Source organism: Magnolia sinica, chromosome 1 (genome assembly GCF_029962835.1).
Source record: "Magnolia sinica isolate HGM2019 chromosome 1, MsV1, whole genome shotgun sequence".
Classification (NCBI taxonomy): Eukaryota; Viridiplantae; Streptophyta; class Magnoliopsida; order Magnoliales; family Magnoliaceae; genus Magnolia; species Magnolia sinica.
This window is the reverse complement of record NC_080573.1, coordinates 51,805,343-51,826,659: the sequence shown is the minus strand read 5'-3', so window position 1 is coordinate 51,826,659 and position 21,317 is coordinate 51,805,343. Positions and strand designations below refer to the sequence as shown.

The 21,317-nt window shown below is 43.9% G+C and overlaps 1 protein-coding gene across 1 annotated transcript; it reads left to right on the top strand.

The window, feature by feature from the left end:
• Positions 1–9,730: 9,730 nt before the first annotated feature.
• LOC131246331 (uncharacterized) lies at positions 9,731–10,633 on the top strand. The gene has a single exon (XM_058246318.1). The coding sequence runs from the start codon at positions 9,731–9,733 to the stop codon at positions 10,631–10,633; it is 903 nt and encodes a 300-aa protein (XP_058102301.1).
• Positions 10,634–21,317: the final 10,684 nt, after the last annotated feature.

Sequence of the window (21,317 nt, the reverse complement as noted above, 5' to 3'; positions counted from 1 at the left end):
GCCTAGAACATGTAAAATCACTTGGAGGGGCCTACCTGAAATTTAGATGCTGCTGAAACTTGGTCTGAACCCTCAGTCAAGTGGGACACACATAATGGGTGGGCTGGATTTGCGAACCACATTCCAGTGGACCCAGCTTTCCCAGGTTCACGAGAAATTTTTTTTAACAGGTTGGATGTCAGACAAACATTGCAGTGGGCCCCCTGGTCCAAGTACCCTTTGTACAGGTTGTGTGGTAAATATACGTTACTATGGGCCAGGTCACGTGCAACCTTATCAAAGGGTTGGGCAGAAATAAACATTACAGTGGGCCCTACCCTAGTCCAAGTGACCTTATGAACAGTTGGATGGCAAATAAACATTACAGTGGGCCCAGGTTGGGTAGAAAATAAACATTTCAGTGGGCCAAGTTGGGTGGAAAATAAACATTACTGTGGCCCCAGGTCTGAGTGACCTTATCAATGGGTCGGATGGAAAATAAACATTATGGTAGGCCCCTCATGGGACCCACGTTTATGAAGTGGATTGGCTGAAGCACCGTGTACAGTAGCTCTGCAGCTGTTGTATTAACACTTGCAAGTTCATTGGGTCTGAACATGAGGCAAGTGTTATATCCAGTCTGCCCAGCCGTGGACTCCAATTGCTGTTGTATGAGATCCAACCGTCCATCAGCAGCTGTAGCTGCTATAAGACCTCAGTTCTGTGGGCCCTAATCACAAGATATATGTGTGGTGGGTCCCACACGTGTGGACCCACCTGGCATATATATTTCATCCTAATCATCTGTTAAATGACGTCCAGGGCTGGACGTCTGCATGATTGGTAATATATATGTATATATGTATAAATAAATATGTGTGGTGTATATATTAATATAAACATTATATCTGGTGGTCCACACCACATGGTCCTAGCTGATGTATATGTATATATATATATATATATATATATAATATTATATCTAGTGGGTCACACCACGTGGCCCCACCTAATGTATATGTTTCACCAATCCCATCCACCGCCCGGACCCTTGGACGGTGGGATTCCCGTGATGTATGTGTTGTACATACATGTTATCCAGTATGTGGAGCTCACGTGTGATGTATCTGTTTTATCCTAGCCTTCCATCATTTGGATGATGAGACACCATCATGAGATATTTGTTTAATCCATACTGTCTGGAATGTTTGGACGGTGCTAGACTATGTTTGGGCGATGCTATGGACCACACCATGTTGTATGTATTCCACCCACGCCGTCCACCTATTTTGACGGTGCTGTACTGCCATACCGTGATGTGTTTGTTTCATCCACACCATCCAAATAGTGTTGGACAGTGTTGGACAATGTTTGGATGGTGTTGATCTACCTGGAGACTGTTTGGGTAGTGCTGATCATCATTAGTGGGCCATATGCCCCATAGAATGATGTGTACAATGATACACATGATGCACCTGCTACTATTGAGATGATTTCAGATGAAATCCAAGCTCCCACTTGTGAGGCCACTTTGATATACTTGTGGCCCATTTGTGAGGCCCATCTTGATATATTTGTAGCCAACCTATGAGGCCCATTAGTGCGGCCCATATGAGGTATGTGAGGCCCATGGTTGTGGCCCATTATGATGTGCTTGTGGCCCATTCGGTAAGGCCATTGAGATGTATTTTCGGCTCATGGGTCGAGGCCCATTGTGACGTGTTTCTGGCCCGTATGTCGTGGCCCATTATGATATGTTTCCGACCCATTTATTGTGGCCTGACTTGATTTGCATGAGGCCCATTGGTGCGGCCCAATGATGCGACCCACTGTGATGTGTATATTAGGCCCAATGGTGCGGCCCAATGTATCGACCCACCGTGATGTGTAGGCCCACGTGCTGTATGTGTAAGGCCCACCTGTGATGACTATTTGAGGCCCACTTGTTGGATATTTGGGCCCACCTTATGTTTGATTCTATGTGGACCACTCCTTGGGAGCAATGTTGGTTAAATGTCCACATTGCTGGGCAGTGATGGTTAGATGTCCACATTGTGACCCTTAGGCCTTATCAGGCCCATTCTCCTCATTTTCTTAGTGGGTTAACCCAAATAAGTGGGCCCCATTTACCACGGACGGATGGCTCCATGCTACCAGATTTGATATAACCACGGCCGAGGGCTGCTCTTTATATTATGGTTGATCAGATGTTCATCTATGGACCCAGTCTTGTCTATGTGACTGGTCGTCGGTGTTGATTATCGATGCTGATTGTCGGTGCCAATTATCGATGTAGATTATCGGTGTCGATTTGTCGAGACCGATTGTATTGGCCGGTTCCGATTGTTGAGGCCGATTCTGAGTATCGAATTCGATTGCCAAGGCCGATTGTCGAGACCTATATGATGTATATGCGACCCGTAGTTGAGGCCCAATGAGATGTGTATTCGGTCTGCGTAATGTATATGCAGCCCGTGTTTAAGGCTTAATATGAATAGGAGGTCTATGTAATAAGGCCCATTGTGATGTGTATTAGGCCCATGATGCATGACCTATTTGATGTATTCGAGACTCATGTGCAGGGCCCATATGTCATGTATTTGAGGCCCATGAGCAGGGCCCACTTATTACGTATATGTGACCCTTGAGTAATGCTCATTGTGTTGTATATTAAGCCTTTATGTAAGGCTATGGGCCCATTATATGTTTGGTTTTATGTGGGCCATACCTTGGGGGACAATGTTGGTTAAATGTCCACATTGTTGTGATTGATGGTCGATGCTGGTTATTGATACCGATTATGAGTATGTGACAGCATAGCATCATGATACATGCTCATATGCATCATCTGCATGTTTGTTATGAGATGTGGTTGATCATTGCATATGTCATTGAACATGTTATGAGACTCCCTAATAAGCGGAGGTTATCTCACATGAGCATACGGTGTGCGTAGGATTGATGCATGACTGGATTGTATGACTCATGCATCTCGCATTATGATTATTGTACGCCCTAGCGACATCAGGGTCGTAGCCTCCACAGGCATATCGTGGATGGCCAATGGGACACCGAAAATGTTTGGTTCTAGCATACACGCGCCATAGATGTCCATGGGTGAAAATTCCTAAACCTCCGTGGCCAGGAGACGCCCCAACGTCGAGACCGAGTGGATGCATGAGTGCCCGAGTGCCGAATACCAGGAGGTCGCGTCTCCCACTGTGTCGTGGTCGGTTGGGAGAGGGTGTGGCCTTACCCGCCTGAGGGTAGGGGGCAATACTAGGCTGAGTTTTACCAGCTCGTGAATGGGTCTGCTATCGACGTGCCGGATAGGTATTGGCAGACTATTGGCTAGGCGGATAGTGAGGTTTCTTACGCTCACTTGGACTGTGCGGCTAGGCGAGCGGCAGTGCCATTTGGAGTGTTCTAAACCCCGGTGATGATCCCAGAGATGAACTGTACTGATATGTGGATTTAGTGAGCAGGAGTTGCATACTCATTCATGCATTCATTCATTCACTATCTACTCGGGTTGGTGGTACGCAACTAGTTGTTACGTGTGCCTTCGCAATGGCCAGGATTTCAGTTGGGGCGCGCGACTAACCTGAGATCAGGAGTTTACCACATTGAGTCTGACTATCTAAATTTAGGTATGGGACTGGTTTGGATAGAAGTCCCTTGTAATGGACCCCATAGCCTGCGATACTATGTACTACCATCCCGACTTCATACTCCAGCATGTTCGTTCCATTCGCACCACATATTGCATTACATCCGCGGCATACGACATCTTGGGTTACTGTGCTTCTGCATTTATATGGTCTAGATATGGCTGATGTATTTGTGAACACATAAGGAATTATATACCCCATTGCATTCTCGGCATTTGATATTTGGCTCTTTATGACTCCTCGTTTGCATAGCTGTTATATACTGTGTATTCTGATATTGATTGGCTCATGGACTTGTTCGTATTTCCGCTTACTCTGTTATCGTATGATCTATGATCTTGTGAGTATTTGTTTACTCTGATAATTTCTGCTCTTGTCAGTATTTCTGCTTATTCAGATAATTCATGATCTTGCTAGTATCTTAGCTTATTCCGATATTGTATGATTTATGGATTACCGGTATTTCTAGTTTGTATAATAATGGCATTGTATTGAATACTTGGCACTTACCTTGTGCACACACTTACACCACCCTCTAAGCTTTCTATAAGCTTATGCACAATAGATGCGTGCATATGATGATAGGTTGCAGCAGTGTTGAGCTTGGAGCGTGTAGCAGTCCTCTGGAGCTTGATTTTTTTTATTTATGTATTTTCCTTTCAGTATTGTATTCAAATGTTTATATTAGTGGATATGTGATGATGATGTTGTCTTTGTAATTTGGGTATACTTGTGATTATGCTTATTACGAGTTAAATGTACATTGGAAAAAAAAATCCTCCTTATAGGATCCCAGGATCAGAATCTGGCGTATGAACGCTAGGAGCCGAGAATGGGGTACTACGGAGGCTGTCGGCACCAGATTCGGCGATCAAGATTCCTGTGAATCCGATTTTCGGGTTTGAGGCGTGACATTAACAGTTAATCACAATGAATAGTTGAAGAACACCTTTCCGACAGATGAATTGAGTCCAACATGCTAGCGTAAACTTGAATTATAGGTAGAGATTATCAGGTACTCAGTTATTGATGTAGATTACACTACGGAATATAAAACAACAAGCTTGGAAAGTAAAGATTGCACTATGAAATATAACTTTGCTCAATAAGGTAAGTAAAAGATTGTACTATGGAATGTAAATCAAAAGGATATTTAAAAGATTAGTTTGGTTTATTTGGGTTGGTATGAGATCATTTTCCTTATTGATTTGCTTTGTTATTTATAACTTTGATCCATCAATTTTGGATCCTTCTCACAATTCGACGGTTACCATAATCGTTATCCATTATTTTATTCTAGATGCTTCACACGTCCTTGTTTCATTTTCTCATTTTCTTGCCACCTATCATATAACCATTTGAGCATGATCATTTCTCCATTGTCCGCTTTAGCAATACACGGCACCACCTAATACATCCTTGCTACACTTATTGAGAAATCTCCTCCGCAGATCTCTAAATGCATCACGTGTATCCGTATGGATGCTACCAGAAAACTAGGGAAAGGCTACGGGTTTAATCCGTAGCCTCATCCGTAGCACAACCGACGTCATAGGTGTTGAGCCAATAGGTATAAAACCTATGGGTATGGTTTTCGTCTGTAGCACGATTGACGTCATAGGTGTCGAGCCAATAGGTCTAAAACCTATAGCTATGAATTTAATCCATAGTCATAGATTCCAATAGCTACAAATATAGTCCGTAGCAATTATTTCTATACCCAACAGTACATATAACTACGGATAGTATTGGTAGTTAAAAGTAGTGTTGGATCCGTAGCAATATGCCAAATTTAATAACAACTACAGTTATCAAATTACCAGCTAGATCACACATAACTCCCTCTAATTGGTTATGGTTTGGTGATAATGAGGATGAACAATATCGATGACAACGTTCTCTAAAGTATGGGCTCCATCTGTGTAAACTGAATGCCCAAATCGGTCTAGTGTACAGGCTACGTAGTTTCCGTTTGATTTTGTACAAGCAGGGTGCATAGATGAGTCATCCAAAACCCTAACTTGATAGGACCGGGACCATGGGCCCATCGGTACGCATTAGATCAAGTGTGGACCCCACCCGTACAAACTGAAAGCCGAAATTGGCATAGTGCACATATTCGGCCCGAGAATGGGCCTTGCCAGTGTAGGAAGCGGTGATGAAAATACCCTTTACTAAAACCCCCTTCCTTTCGAACCAATTTCCAACTCCAGAACCTATTTCCATACCAATCGTTAGTCTCTCACGCTTTACCTCAAAATGATGATGATGATTTGTATTTATTTTTATTTTATTTCTGTCTCTTCCCAATTAGATTTTGGGTGATTTTTTTGGGCCCCATCCACGCGATCCGCATCGCCTATCTGTTGTGCCCCACACTCTTTATGAGCGGTGATTGCGTTTTTTTTCTTTTCTGTTCTTTTTCGTAGTTTTATCTCCAGTAAGATTTGGGAAATTTTTGTGGGGCCATTCTCACGATCTACACCGTTCATCTGTTGGGCCCCACATTTTAGAGGCGCCATGATTTCTTTTTGTTTCTCTGGCCAATCGGATTTGAGGATTTTTGGGAGGCCCTTTCCACGATGCTCCCACCTCCCTCTCTCTCTGGCAACAATCACATGTGGCTACTTTTTTTAATGGGGCCCATCCACACCGTCCATCTAGGACCCCACATTTCAATTGAGCCATGATCAAAACCAAAAGGGATTTTGTCCTTTTAAAAATAATAATAATAATAATAATAATAGTAATATTAATAATAAATAAATAACTATGAGCATTTTATAAATATGGCTATATTGGTCAAAATCTAAACGTTGTTTAAGGAAATTTGTTAGAACTATCTAAACAAACCAACCGTCGTAATCTACAATAAGGAATTAATAATGTGGTTATTTGCAAGTACTCTATGTGGAAATCTGCCAAAACCGTAACCGTTATTAGATGATTAATAAGTGGACAGGTTATTATATTATAAATATTGATGCTTCATCGCAGCTTTTCCTTTTGAATGCAACACATTCTTTTGTTCCAATATTTCACTCTTACGGAGCATTCTAGTAGTTTTAAATGTAGACCAATTTGGTTGAAACCAGATCAATCCGCTAATTAGGTGGGCCACTCTAGATATCGAATTAAACTAACAGCTGCCTTCTAATTTTGAAGATGTAGCCTGCCTGATGAGTGGACCCTCCAACCTTTCACATAGCTCAAATGTTTTGCAGGACATGCTCTTTCTCACATTTGGCCATGATTTAATAGCCATCGAGACAATCTAATTGTTTGGCCATGATTTAATAGCCATCCAGACAATCTAATTGTGGGTTTCCACTATGGATGGAGCATATCTGTAAAGTCAAGCTGATCAAACAATCCTGTATTGAAATTGGGCAAAACTAACATACGATCGTGCTATTTCCATGTGCCTGTACAACAGAACCACTCTCCATGCCACCCATGAGTCAAATCCGTACCTAGGCATAAAATCCAAACCATCCATCCAATGGGTCCCACCATACAAGTTTCCTTGACAAAAAATCAGGCTTGTCCTGAGCTATAGTTTATACAAAGTAAATGGATTGGCCTACGTTTATTTTCCTGAAATTAGGCCCGAAGCAAGCATCAGAAAACTTCCATGGTGCCCCCATCCGATTGTGCCTTGTGGTGTGGCCCACCTGAGCTGTGGATTAGGCTGGTTTTCAACCCCAGATCTTAATGTCGAGGCCTAACTTGATGGATGGAATGGATGTAACAGACAACACGGCATGGCCCACAAATGGGTTGGGATTTAAATAAAACGTCTTCACCAGACTCGTTCGCTTCAAGTTGGAAGTGGCAATAAGTCCCGAAAGACATCTGGCCACAGGTTAACTGGCAATAGAGAATTTAAGCCAATGTAAATCAAGCAGAGGGTGTCACACCTCGAAAATGGTACCCCACGTGGGAGGGTCACACTTTGAAAACGGTACTCAGGGCCCTAGATCTGCCATGAGCTGTACCTTGGAGAGATTATATATATATATATATATATATATATATATATATATATATATATATATATATATATATATATATATATCTGTGTGTGTGTATTTTTATAGTAATTCTCCTTAACAATAATATTGTTGGGGGAAAAATATGACAAGTCCTTAAGTCAGCTTGAGGGTTAGAAGAGTGAAGCAATAGCTCGGACTCGTCGGGCATCGAGTCCAGATAAAGCCCAAAGCCCTCAAACACTAAATGGAAAGACGTAGCTCGGATCATGAGGCGCCTAGCCTGACCGAAGCCTGAATGTCTTGAGTCATAAAGTAAAACCTCTAAGGGAGGAAGTGCACCTCCAAGCTCAATCGAAAGCCTCACAGAGGAAAGCCCAAACCGGCCTATGATCAATTAGCCCTAGAGCCGCTCGAGCTTTAGTCTGACTCATAAATTGAGTCCGCCAATAGAGTGAGTAAAGATTAGCCGTAAAACTTATCTCGGCACGACCGTGTTTGAGAGATAAGAATTAGCCGAGCTATATTGCTCCATATCTGGAAGTTACCTAGTAAAATTCTGGATCTCCACTTGAGATTTTCAGGAGATAAGCTAAGATCCCCGAAAATCTAGGAATATCAGGGATTACGGATCCCAAGAGATTGAGATCTACTCTGATTGCGGAAGCCCTATGGGGTACGACACCATTATAAATAAGAACACCTTTATAGTGAAAGCTATGCAGAAACTCTCACCCTAAAACCTTTATTCTAAGACCCAGATTCTGACTTAAGCATCAGAGGGTCCCCTGGTAAAGCCAGCGCCACATTTCTCCTTCTTCCTGTGCAGGTCCAAGGGCCTCAAAGGGGGCGAGCTAAAAACAACATCAATAGTTTGGCGTCGTTCGTGGGAATCTATACGAAAAGTCATTTTCTCTAAGCACTGAGTAGTCTCCAATGGCGAGAACAAGGAGAACCATCTAGAATGAACCCAACAAGGTCCCTGTCACTGTACCTCCGACAACAAAGGGCCCGCCTGGGACGAATGGAGCCCAAGGGGCCCAGAACCAATCGGATAATCGACAAGGCTCTGCAGCCTATCAGGCAACCTTCGTTTTGACCAGGCACACTTAATGGAATCGAGGGAATGGACGATTAGATAAGAAGGTCTAGGAACTCAGGACCGACATGAACTATATGAAGCAGATGCTGGAACAGATTCATCGATAGCATGTCCAGTTGCCTCAATAGGACGATGGTCAGGCAAATGCCCCACGACAATTCGTCGATCCTCAGTCCGTCACTCCACGAGCTATTCCTCAGCAAAGTCAACACCAGGGTCCGGCCGAGTTTGCGCCCTCCCATATCTCTGTGATCGCTTCGCTGCCTACCACCGATCTACGACATGAAATAAATCGGAGAAGGCGCAGCATGCCCCAGGTTGAGGGAACGACTGACAGCGACAAACCCTGAAAGGCTGAGTTTTAGGACCTATGGAAGGAAATGCGGGAGGAAATCGCAGATATGAAGCAAAGTCGCCGTGCCAGTCAGGTAGGGCCCGAAGCGAAGGCGTCTCCGTTCACAGATGATATCATGCAAGCTCGACTATTCAAACGATTCCGCCTTCATCAGATCATGCCCTTCACCGGCAAAACTGATCCAACCAAGCACATTGAGTCATTTCGGACTTATATAGCGTTGCACGATGCCTCGAATGTTGTGATGTGCTGGGCCTTCTCTCTCACTTTGGCCAATGTACCTCGGCTTTGGTTCAAACAATTGAAAACAAAGTCCATTAGCTCGTTCACCGAGCTCAGCGCTTTCCTTGTTAATTTCATTGTAGGGAAGAAAAAATTGAGGTTGTCCGTGAACCTACATAATATACTCTAAAAAGAGGGAGAGCTACTTAAGGATTATATCAAACACTTCAATTTTGAATTGCTCCAAGTCCGAAAACATTCGGACAAGACAACTCTCAATTTTATTATACAAGGAGTCAGAGACAGGCCGTTTCTTGCATCCCTGGACAAGAACTCACCCACTACTCTGGCCAAATTTATGGCCCAATCGGAGAGGTATGTAGATGCCAAGTAAACTCGAATCCTGCACATGGCCGCTCAAAACGCAAAAACCCTGACCAAAGAGCCAGCTGAAAAAGAAATTGACTCGATCGGAGGTAAGAAGCGGAAGGATAATCGATCCCGCGATGAACGTAGGTCAGGTAAGCGACCCAACCACAAGTTTTCAATGTATACTCCGATCAACAAGCCACAAAAGCAGGTCCTGATGGAGATCAAGGGCGAAGGATTCATTAATTGGCCAGACAAACTCCAAAGTAATTCGCACCGACGAAGTAAGAGTAAGTACTTACATTTCCATCGCGAACATGGACATAACACAAGTGATTGTTATAATCTAAAGCAGGAGATTGAGAGGCTTATCCGAGAGGGTCACCACGCCGAATATGTCGACTTAGGAGCCAGAATCATGGAAGAATGCTCAAATGATAACCGACCTACTGAGGATATCCAAACTATTATCGGTGGCCATCTGGGCAGAGGTGATTCAAATAATGCTCGTAAAAACCATGCAAGGAATGTTAGTCAACTTAAGTCCGAAATTATGGTTCTAGCTCGACCCCTAAAGGAGAGAAAGCTCAAGAAATACAATTTAGTATTCACCGAAGCGGATGCGAGGGGCATTCATCACCCGCATGATGATGCTCTGGTCATCACTGTCACTATCGCCATCCGCCAAGTTTTCAGGGTCCTTGTCGATACAGGCTTATATGCGGATGTGTTGTTTACACATGCGTTCAACAAGATGGGTGCCAAACGTTCAGCTCTGAGGCCCATGAGGACTCCATTGATCGGATTCTCAGGCGGACAGATTCTTCCTGAAGGATCAATTCAACTCCTGCTCACTGTCGGGGAGGTGTCAAATCAAGCTACTGTTATGGTCGACTTTCTGATAGTCAATCAGTCTTTGGTTTATAATGCAATCCTCGGTTGACCTTCACTCTGTCTCCTCCAAGCCATCATCTCAGCTTATCACCTTTCTATGAAGTTCCAGATCGAAAATGGCATTGGGATCGTAAAAGGAGATCAGCACGACATTCGGCGATGCTATGCCACTACTCTACGAGCACCTATAGAAATTTCGACGATCGAGACCCTGGATCCGCACAACAAATCTTAACCCGTGGAGGACCTTATATAGGTGCCATTAAATGAATCAAACATCTCAAAAACTGTTCGGATTGGCTCGTCCCTGGCAATGCTATTAAAGGAGAAGCTGGTAGCCCTGCTCCACCGATACGCCGACGTCTTTGCATGAACTCATGAAGACATGTCAGGCATTGACCCATCAGTCATGACTCACCACCTTAATATTGACCCAGCTTATAAGCCGATCCGTCAGAAACAGCGTGCACTCAGCCTCGAGAGGTACGCCGTAATCAAAGAAGATGTTAGAAAAACTCCTCAAAGCCAATTTCATTAAAGAAATATACTACCCCGAGTGGGTGGCTAACGTTGTGTTGGTCAAGAAGGCTAATGGGAAGTGGCGAGTCTGTATAGACTACACCAACTTAAACAAAGCCTGCCCTAAAGTTAGTTTTACCCTTCCTCGGATCGATCAGCCGGTTGATAGTACTGCGAGGCATGAGTTACTTAGCTTTATGAACGCTTACTCTGGTTATAATCAAATTCTAATGCACAAATATGATAAATCGGAGGCTTCAGAACGACTCACAAAATGGGCGATCGAACTCAATAAATTCGACATCCACTACAAGCTTAGGGTAGCAATTAAGGGACAAGCCATGGCAAACTTCATTGTCAAAGTCACAATGCAAACAGAAATCTCTTCTACTGACCCAGGGACATCGTTCGATCAATCCCCACCCACCCAACCCATATGGTGTCTCTACGTGGATGGCTCATCCAACTCTAAGGAAAGTGGGGCAAGGGTAGTTCTGGAGACTCTTGATCACACGGTTATATAATATGCCTTGAGACTTGGATTTCAAGCCTCCAATAATATAATAGAATAAGAAGCTCTACTCCTAGGACTCTGACTAGCAGCCAGCTTAGGAATCACTTATCTAAACGTGTATAGTGACTGCTAACTAGTCGTCAACCAAATAGTAGATATATATCAGGCTAAGAAGGAGAGGTTAAAAGCTTATCTTACAAAAGCAAAAAAGGTAATCGCCGAATTCCACCAATGTTCTATTACCCGAATCCTGAGGGCCGAGAACTCCAAAGCTGACCTCCTAACGAAGCTCGCCTCAGCCAACTTAAACGACATCCCCAGGTTCGTTCCCATTGAATTCATGACTGATCCAAGCATCGAGGAAACCAATCCCTCGGCCCTGCTCCCCATCAATTACAAGCCATCTTAGGTCAATAAGATCATCAAATATCTTGAGACCGGCATACTCCCTGAAGATCGCGCCGAGGCTCGACGACTGAAGAACCGCGCAGCCCGCTACACCATGCTCAATGGAGTACTATACAAGAAAGGATACTACGCACTACTCCTGCAATGTCTAAGGCCGAGTGAAGCTGACTATGCCCTGCATGAAATTCATGAAGGCATTTGTGGTAATCACTCAAGAGGCCGATCCCCGGCTCACAAGGTTATTCAGCAAGGCTATTATTAGTCGACCATTCAGCAGGATGCTCGAAAGCTTGTTCAGAGTTGTGATAAATGCTAGAGGTTTGCCACTATCCCCTGACAGCCACCTGAAGAATTGACGCCAATGGCAGGTCCTTGGCCATTTGCCCAATGGAGAATTGACATTATCGAACCATTCGCTTTAGGGAAGGGAGAGACTAAGTTCGCTGTCATTACCGTGGATTGTTTTACCAAATAGACTAAAGTTAAGCCCCTAGCCAATATAACCGAGCAGAAGATCACAAACTTCATTTGGAAAAACATCGTTTGGAATACCTCGGACCATTGTTTCCGACAATGGAAGACAGTTCAACAACAAGCAATATTGGAAAATGTGTCAGAATCTCAAAATCAGGAACGTTTACTAGTCCTCGTGTCATCCAAAGGCGAATGGACAAGTTGAAGCCGTTAATAAGGTTAGAAAGCAATACCTTCAGACTAAACTAGACCGAGCCAAAGGGGCATGGGCTAAAGAACTTCCCAAAGTTCTTTAGGCCTACCGAACTATGACCCGAACCGCAATAGGAGAAACTCCATTCTCTCTAATGTATGGCTCATAAGCAATCATCCCTGTGGAAATCAGCCTACCTATCTCCCGAGTAAGTTCGTTCAACAAGCGAGACAATGAGGAGCTGTTGACCCTCGACCTCGACCTCTTGCATGAAATCAGAGAGTTGGCTCGTCTTTGAACAGCTGCCTATCAACGGTTGATATCTTGATCCTACAACGCCCGAGTCAAAGACAGGGGATTTCGAGCGAAGGACTTAGTCCTTCAAAAAACTTTTCAGAATACCAAGGAAGGTAGTGCGGGAATGCTGGAACCCAATTAGGAGGGCCCTTACATAATCGCAAATACAATCCGGCCAGGAACCTACTAACTAGAAGACTTAACGGGACAATTCCTGCCTTATCCTTGGAATGCCGAGCATCTCAAAATATACTATCCCTAGCTCGGTCAAAAAGCAATTCATACTCGACTCATTTTCTATCAACACTTAGGAGAATCATGAAAAGAATGTAGAATGCTCAAATATGTAACAAAAAACATATATTCATTGATTTGTAAAAGTGTTACCTTGTCGGCTCAGTATTTACAATTATATCGTATTGAGAAACTAGTAAATGCTCAATGCTCAGACATAGGTAAAGGACGATGCTCGCCGCTGTCGACACGCTCGGTGTGCTTGAAGTGCCTAAAGCAGATGTGAGGAGCAAAAAGGAATTTTGCCTCATTGCACTAACTTCAGGGCTCGGCCTCGCCCGCCACACCAGGAGCTAACCCAGAAGATGCTGATGGAGCTGCATTGGGAGAAGTAGTAGAGGTGTCATAAGTGTATGTCTCGTGATCTGCCCTGGCCACGCCATCAGACCTCGACTCGCCCTCGTCGAAGTCGGACAGATCTAGATGGGGGAAAGATTCTTTCATCAGCTTGACGCACTCTACATAGCCCTCTCGATAGATAGGGACTCGCTCCTCCTCATAGGTTGAAGATGAGAGAAACTCTTCCACCGCATCAGCCTTCACAGTCGCGAGAACAGCCTTAGTCCCCGCTGCAAGCTCCTGAAGCTTCTTGCAAGCCGAGGCATGCTCCATGGCGGCCTGCTCGAAGGCCATCCTGGCCTCTTCCAATAGCGAGGCCACATGGCCCTTTCCGCCGTGACCTTCTTAAGAGCAGCCTTTTCCTTCTTGAGCTGGCCTTGTACAAAGACAGCCCAAGACTCAATAAATGATTGCCGAGCCAATGCTTCTAACCGCCGAGTCTCAGCATCCGATAGCCGAGCTTCTGCCTCTTTGTCACGCTTGGTCACAGCGGATACCTCAGTACGGGCCTTCAGCATGCAAGGGGCAAACTGCATAAGAAATTTTTTTTATAAAAAAAATAGGGGAGTCTAAGGGAAGTCGTTCTGTTACCTCGAGCAACAGCGTCCCGATCCTATTGAGTGTGTCTTCCATGGAGGGCGACCCCAGAAGGCCAACTCTCCCACGAACACCTGCCGGCTCACCCATGAAAGGATCTCTTTAACCTTCCGGTGGAAGACTATCCTCTCTTCCTCAGCTGCTCCCTCCCTAAACGATCCCCTCTCCTCAGTCCTCAGGACAACAAGGGCCTCGGCCGGTTCTAGTTAAGGAGCCTCTCGAGGTTGTTCAGAGGTCGTTGTTGCCACCTCCATTACTGTCGCCACCTGCATACCTTCCTCAACCTCAATAACAGTAGGGGGAGATGGAGGGGCGGTCCTCGCCAGAGCTTTTGAGACCGTCTTATGCCTCTTCGAGGCTTGGGAGTCTGAGCAGGGTGGGGGTCGAACCTGAGACGGAGGACAAAGAATGGGCCGAGCCTCAGATATATCTAGGTTCAAAAGACAAACGTCAAAATAGTCAAATATAGAACCAAAAAAAAAAAACCCAAGTCTCTTACCGGTTACAGCGGAGTCAAGGCCCCACTCAAAAGGAAGCTCCGGTTGGAGAAGCCTCTTACAAGATCTCCTTTCCAGACTCAAGGCTCGAAAGTTTTGAATCCGAGTTAAGCTCCAGAGGATGCTTAGGTATTAGTGAAAGGAAGGGAGAAGACGCATCAATAATTTGACAGAAATTTGACAGAGTAAACACAGTAAGCTCAACGTCAGCACTATCTGCCACGCAGAAAGTTCGAGGGACGAAGGGGCAGATAAGCCTTGTTTCTGCCGACTCCTCTCGACTGAGGGCCCAAAACCACCTGTCCCTCCAATGCTTATTTGATGAAGGAGGGTTGATTATTAAAGGACTCAGTATTCTGACAAGAGCAAAAAAAGAACCAACGGGATGCTGGGTATGTGCTCGCACTTGGTACAAGTGAAGAAACTCGTTCACACTTAGCTCGGGTTGTTGCATCTCAACCCAGAGCACCGCGCAACCGAACAAGTCTCTCCACCCATTCGGTACGACCTGTCCCGGGGCTATGCCTAGATTGCCCAATAGGTCCCGAGCAATCTTCTGAAGTGGCAATCGGAGACTGCATTGCAGCGCAACATGGAAATTCGCAACTGCCCCGAGAGGAGGCTAGTCTAGTAGCTCTCCTGGTCGAGTGAGGGTCAAAATGACTGAGTCCAGAATATGATATTCGGCCCAAATTTTAGACAGCTCTTTTGCTGTCATTATAGAAGGCACAGGCCCTTTGACCCATCCTTTAGCACCAACTTTCTTCTCACCGCCGTCCTTAGGATCGGAACGACCAGAGAAGCCTTTAACTGCCATGTGCTCGGGAAGTAAGTATGATGCCCCCACAGACACCGCCGACCTCTCTACCGAAAGGTCCATCACTCTCTGTGAATGATAGAACAGGACGTCTGCCTCTCTAGCAACCTCCTCCAACAGTGAGGGCGATTCCGAAGCCACCCAAAAGCGGATCGCTTCACCCTCACCACTATATTCTCCCTCCCTAGGGCTTGCGAAGCCTGACATTGTTGAAAGAAAAGAAAGGGAGGAAGAAGGAGCTCATCAGAAGAAGTCCAAGAGTGCCAAAAATAGCAAAGCAAAGGGTTCCTGTGCTCGAGCCTGCGAGAGGAAGTGAGGAGATGGTGCAAGGATTGAAAGGGGCATGAAAATGGCGAAAGCATGCTTAGGGCGACCCTCTTTTATAGAGACACCATGTGTCTCCAACATTAAATGAGGAGCCGAAGCAACATTCCCTTGGGCACCCTAGCTTCACACGTGTTAGCACCCCATGCGTTGCCATCGAGTACTCCACCATGCATCCAATCCTCATATGCCCTGATGCCGAAACGACGGTCGCTCCGCTCGTGTGGCCTCGATAAATGAACCAATGTGTGGTCAAGCGAGACATTATGTCTCGGAAGCTGCGCGAATTACCCTGTAATCAATAAATGCTTCATCATGAACTTGGCTAAAATACAACTCGACCCAATTCCAAGATACTCCTCGACCGCCTTAAAGTGATACACGGAGTAGGGGGGCTCACTATTGGGGGAAAAATATGACAAGTCCTTAAGTCAACTTGAGGGTCAGAAGAGTCAGTGAAGCAATCGCTTGGACTTGTCAGGTGCCGAGTCCAGATAAAACCCAAAGTCCTCAAACGCTGAATGGAGAGACGTAGCTTAGATCGTGAGGCACCTAACCCGACCGAAGCTTGAATGTCCTGAGCCATAAAGAAAAACTTTTAAGGGAGGAAGTGCACTTTAAGGCTCAATTGAAAGCCTCACAGAGGAAAGCCCAAACAGGCCTACGATCAGTCGACCCTAGAGCCGCCCGAGCTTTAGTCCAACTCAAAAATTGAGTTGGCTAATAGAGTGAGTGGAGATTAGCCATAGAACCTATCTCGGCACAACTATGTTGGAGTGATAAGAATCGACCGAGCTATATTACTCTATATTTGGAAGTTACTTAGTAAAACTTTGGATCTCAACACGAGATTTTCAAAAGATAAGCTAAGATCTCCAAAAATCTAGGAATATCGGGAGTATGGATCCTAAGAGACTGAGATCTACTCTAATTGCGGAAGCCCTGTGGGGTACGACACCGTTATAAATAAGAACACCTTTATGGTGAAAGGTATGCAAAAACTCTCACCCTAAAACCTTTATTCTAAGACTCAGATTCTAACTTAAGCATTGGAGCATCCCCTTGTAAAGCCAGGGTCACCTTTCTCCTTCTTCCTGTGCAGGTCCAAGGGCCGTAAAGGGGGCGAACCGAAAATAGCATCAACCGATACAATAACATCATCCATAGCTCAAATGGTAGATTGACTGACTGAAGATACCTCATTTCAACACTTAAGGTCTTGGTATCGATTCCCAAAAGTAAAATATAATATTATCCAAAACTGTTACTTCATCAAATAAGGTTAAGTAAAAGATGAAAATGTAATTTGCTGCTCACCTAGCTGCCTTGGTTCATTAATGTATCTTGAAAGGTTAATAAATAATTGAGATGATAACTTTAATCACCAAAAATGATATCACTACAATGAATATAACTATTAAGGTACTTCTATACCCACACACTTGGCCTGCCGGTACTGAATCCAGTCGACCTCAACAGCAGAGTGCCTCTATACTCACTCACCAGCCTGCTGGTAGTAATACTATCCACCCTCAGTATTTAGTACTTATGAACTTATCCACACGACTCGCTGGTACCAATACTACCTAACCTTGACAGGGCGATACATGTACTTGACCTGTCGTTACTAGTAATATTTAACCTCGCAAAGGGTAGAATTGTACACAAGTTGAGTTAGCTCGGTCAACTTACTTAACTTGACTCGAAAATGTTTAACTCGCCTTAGCTTGAAACTAGATTCAGACTGAGTAGAGCTAGATTTTAGATCTCGAAAAAAATTTCAAACCGAGTTCAAGCTTGTTCGATCTCAACTAAACTTAGCTCGAACCCCGACTTAAATTGACCCTGATCGAATCGGCTCGATGGCTTGATCATTTTGTTCTTGATACTACTCGCCGAGTATTTGATGAAATGCATCAATGAAGTGTTGTTTCTTAGACTACCCTTATATAAGGGTATTCTCAAAATAGGAATTCGAGGGATGATTAAAAAAAACAAATCCCCACACACACACACAAAAATAACTTTACATTATAGGACTACCCTCATATCTTAATCTTGATGCTGCTCGCCGAGTGTTTGATGAAATGCCTGCAAAACACTCTTACTGATTTGCATTCGAAGTGTGGGAGATTGAAGATGCAATCTGTGTTTGAGAAAATATCACACATGCTCGAATTTGGCTTGAGCTGGCCTAAACCATTGATCGAACCAAGTTTAGCTGGACAGTCAGGCTCAAAGATTGGGTAGAGCCAAGTTCGAGTCAGGGTTGGCTGCTGGCCAAGCCGAGCAGAGTTGTGCTAAGCTCGACTCGGTAGGACTCATGTACAACTCTAGCAATGAGACGCGTCTATACTCATCCAAGCAACCCACTAATACTGATACTACTTAATCTTGTCAGTTGGGTACCTTTATACTCACCCACTTGGCCTACCGGTACTGATTCTACCCGACTTTGGTAGTGATGTACCTTTGTACTCACCCACCTGGCATGTTGGTACTAATACTATCTGACCTTAACAATGGGGTTACCTCTATATTCACCCACCCGACTCGCTAGTACAGATGCTATCCGACCTCGACATTGCGATACCTTTGTACTCACCTACCCGGCCTACCGGTACTAATACTACCCAATATCGGCAGTGGGGTACATCTGTACTTACCTACCCAACCCACTGGTATTAATACTACCCAACCCTGTGAGTGGGGTACCTCCATATCACCCACCTAGTCTATCAGTATTGATATGACCCGACCTTAGTAATAGGGTACCTCTATACTCACCCACCCAAGCCGTTAGTGAAGGTCCAAAGTGTACGAGGGAAATAATCACAATCTATCACAAGATTTAAAAGTACAACTCTATGAGTTCACCACCGTCAACAATAATCATAATGCACATGTATGAGTTATCATGATATAATGGTTGAAATGTATTCAATATATGACAAGTTTGCATATAGTGCTAAAGTCAACATTTATCAAAGTTAATATAAAACATAATCAGAGTGTATAATCTGAGTCTACTCACAATTCATAATATCATAATTCATATGTCTATGAATATCTATATTTGTATGCTTAAGTTCTCCTCAAAAAAAAATATTACATTGTACTAGACATTTTTATTACAATAGTCAAGTTGTGTGTTGTACAAGAATTACACTAGTGTACTCGAACAAGGCTACTTGTATACCATACTGTTATACATCTCATAAGTTAAATGAGCAATATTGATATTCTCGAACATTATTCTTCATGTTCACATCATTAATGTGCATTTCATTAATCTAATATTGCCTTAAAAGTGTACTTGAACATGGGTTCTTGTGCATGCCCTCTAAGGTATATTTCATAAGTCAAATAGGCTTGTTTCTCCATATGTACAAGCATCATCTCTATGTATTTTCGACCAAGTCTAAGTAAATCTATTTAACCCTTAGTTAATGCATGCTTGAGTAAACTAGCTTAGACTTAAAAATTACAAGATCAAACCACTAATCTACATGCCATTCTCGTGATAAAATGTCAAATTGTAATCACTATTATGAGTATCTTACATCTAGCTTGTTGATCTAATGCAATGGGCCTCACATAAACCATAGGATGGACCCTGTCATCCCCTGTAGTGGGCTGCACATTCACAAAAACATGGTGGGCCCAACTATCCAACTCGTGGACCTGTGCTTATAGCTTCATGGTTGACCCCAGTACCAAACAATGTGTCCTATAACCTCATGCAACCAGCTTCTTTAATGTCAATTCATAAATGAAGTGGTAGGGCTCCATTATCCAAAATAATTAACCCTACACGCCTCATGACCAGACCCATTATCTAACACCCTGAATTTCTAGGGTCAAGCCATACTCGACTCCCGAGATTCTGGGTGTCACTTATGCTTTTATGGAAGCATAGGTATTTAGTACGTTTAGTCGGGTATCACAGTCAGTTTTGGACTAAGCCAGATAATACAATATACTCTGAAATAAATACATCAAAATAACCCAAATAATACAAACAAACTAGCCACATCCATTCAGAGTACGGGTCCACAACTGGGGCCCAATGTACAAAAGTCGATGATAATACAAAAGTGTCAATGTGGCGCCTGATAAAATAAAAATACTTGACTTGTCTGATCGAGTAGCAGGTCAGTTACATCATCTCGTTCGACTAGTGAAAGTAAGAAAACTCCTCTGGGTCCATATACACTCCCTCTAACGCATCGGACTCCATAGTACCTGCATCTATAACGGTGTCTAGTTGATATTTTAAAACAACATCCAAGAGTGGGAGTGAGTGATCAACTCAGTGGTTCCATTAGTTGTAAATTACACATGTTATTAATTCCACTAGCACATTTAATGATAAAGCAACTTGACACCAAGTTCGTAAGTACTCTTATTAATGCACATGTATGCTATCATGAGATGATGCATGCTCTCATAAACGACTCCAACTCCATGTTCACAAATGCTAACACTCCCTCATCACGCGACCACAAAGCCCAAGTTGCCACAACCTAGACTAATGCAATGTGATAAATGTTCATGTTAGCTGAGTAAATTAATTAGGTCCATTCATCCAGCAAAATTGACTAAGCTCCAATACCTCTATTTAGTCAATGGCCTTATCCAGATCACTAGCCTAGGGTGGCCGTGGCAGCCCGGTGCTTGCGATCCTTGATTCATCTGAGTTCATCACTCCCAATTGAACTCATACGATGGGCAAGATTCATGAAAAAAATTGCTCGTAGTCACTATGGGGAGGCTCGTCACCCCAACATAGACCAACAGCACGGACACGGTGTCCCATACCACCATGCCCGACTCTCAAGACTTAGGGATCGTGTCACTAATGGTTATTAGTAGGCCTCTCAAGGATACGGGGTACTTCAGATTCAAGCAGGGGTGATCATACACAGTGGACACACATGATCGGTCAACTATTATGATAGTTTGGTAGACTCAGGCGAACCTCGGCATTACCGGCATTGGGTGCAAGCATCCCGTGTAGTTCGATTATTGTTGGTTGTCCACGCTCTGCTTGGGTCAATCGGACTAGTCTAAGCATTCGACCTAATCAGGGCCACCCTCGTGGATCTGCAGTTTGCTAGGCAACTCGACTACCCAATTAGTCCCAGTCAATCGACAATACTAGAAAATTAACCGCAATTACATAGAAGGATTGAAACAACAAATCAGGAAATTCTACTTTGTTGGACATTTTATCAAACATGTAGGCTGTAATATGAGTAACATAATAGTTCATGAGGGATAAGGCAAATTAAGGGCATACACAGGAGAGTAGGAAGGAGCATGAACCATGAACTAGAAGATCCTACTCAATCTAACATATTAAGACATGCAAGCTACATTACACAGATAGAGGTTCATGGGAAATAATTTGGGTCATGTGAGTATATGCAGGTTAGCATGCATACATCCATTCACAAC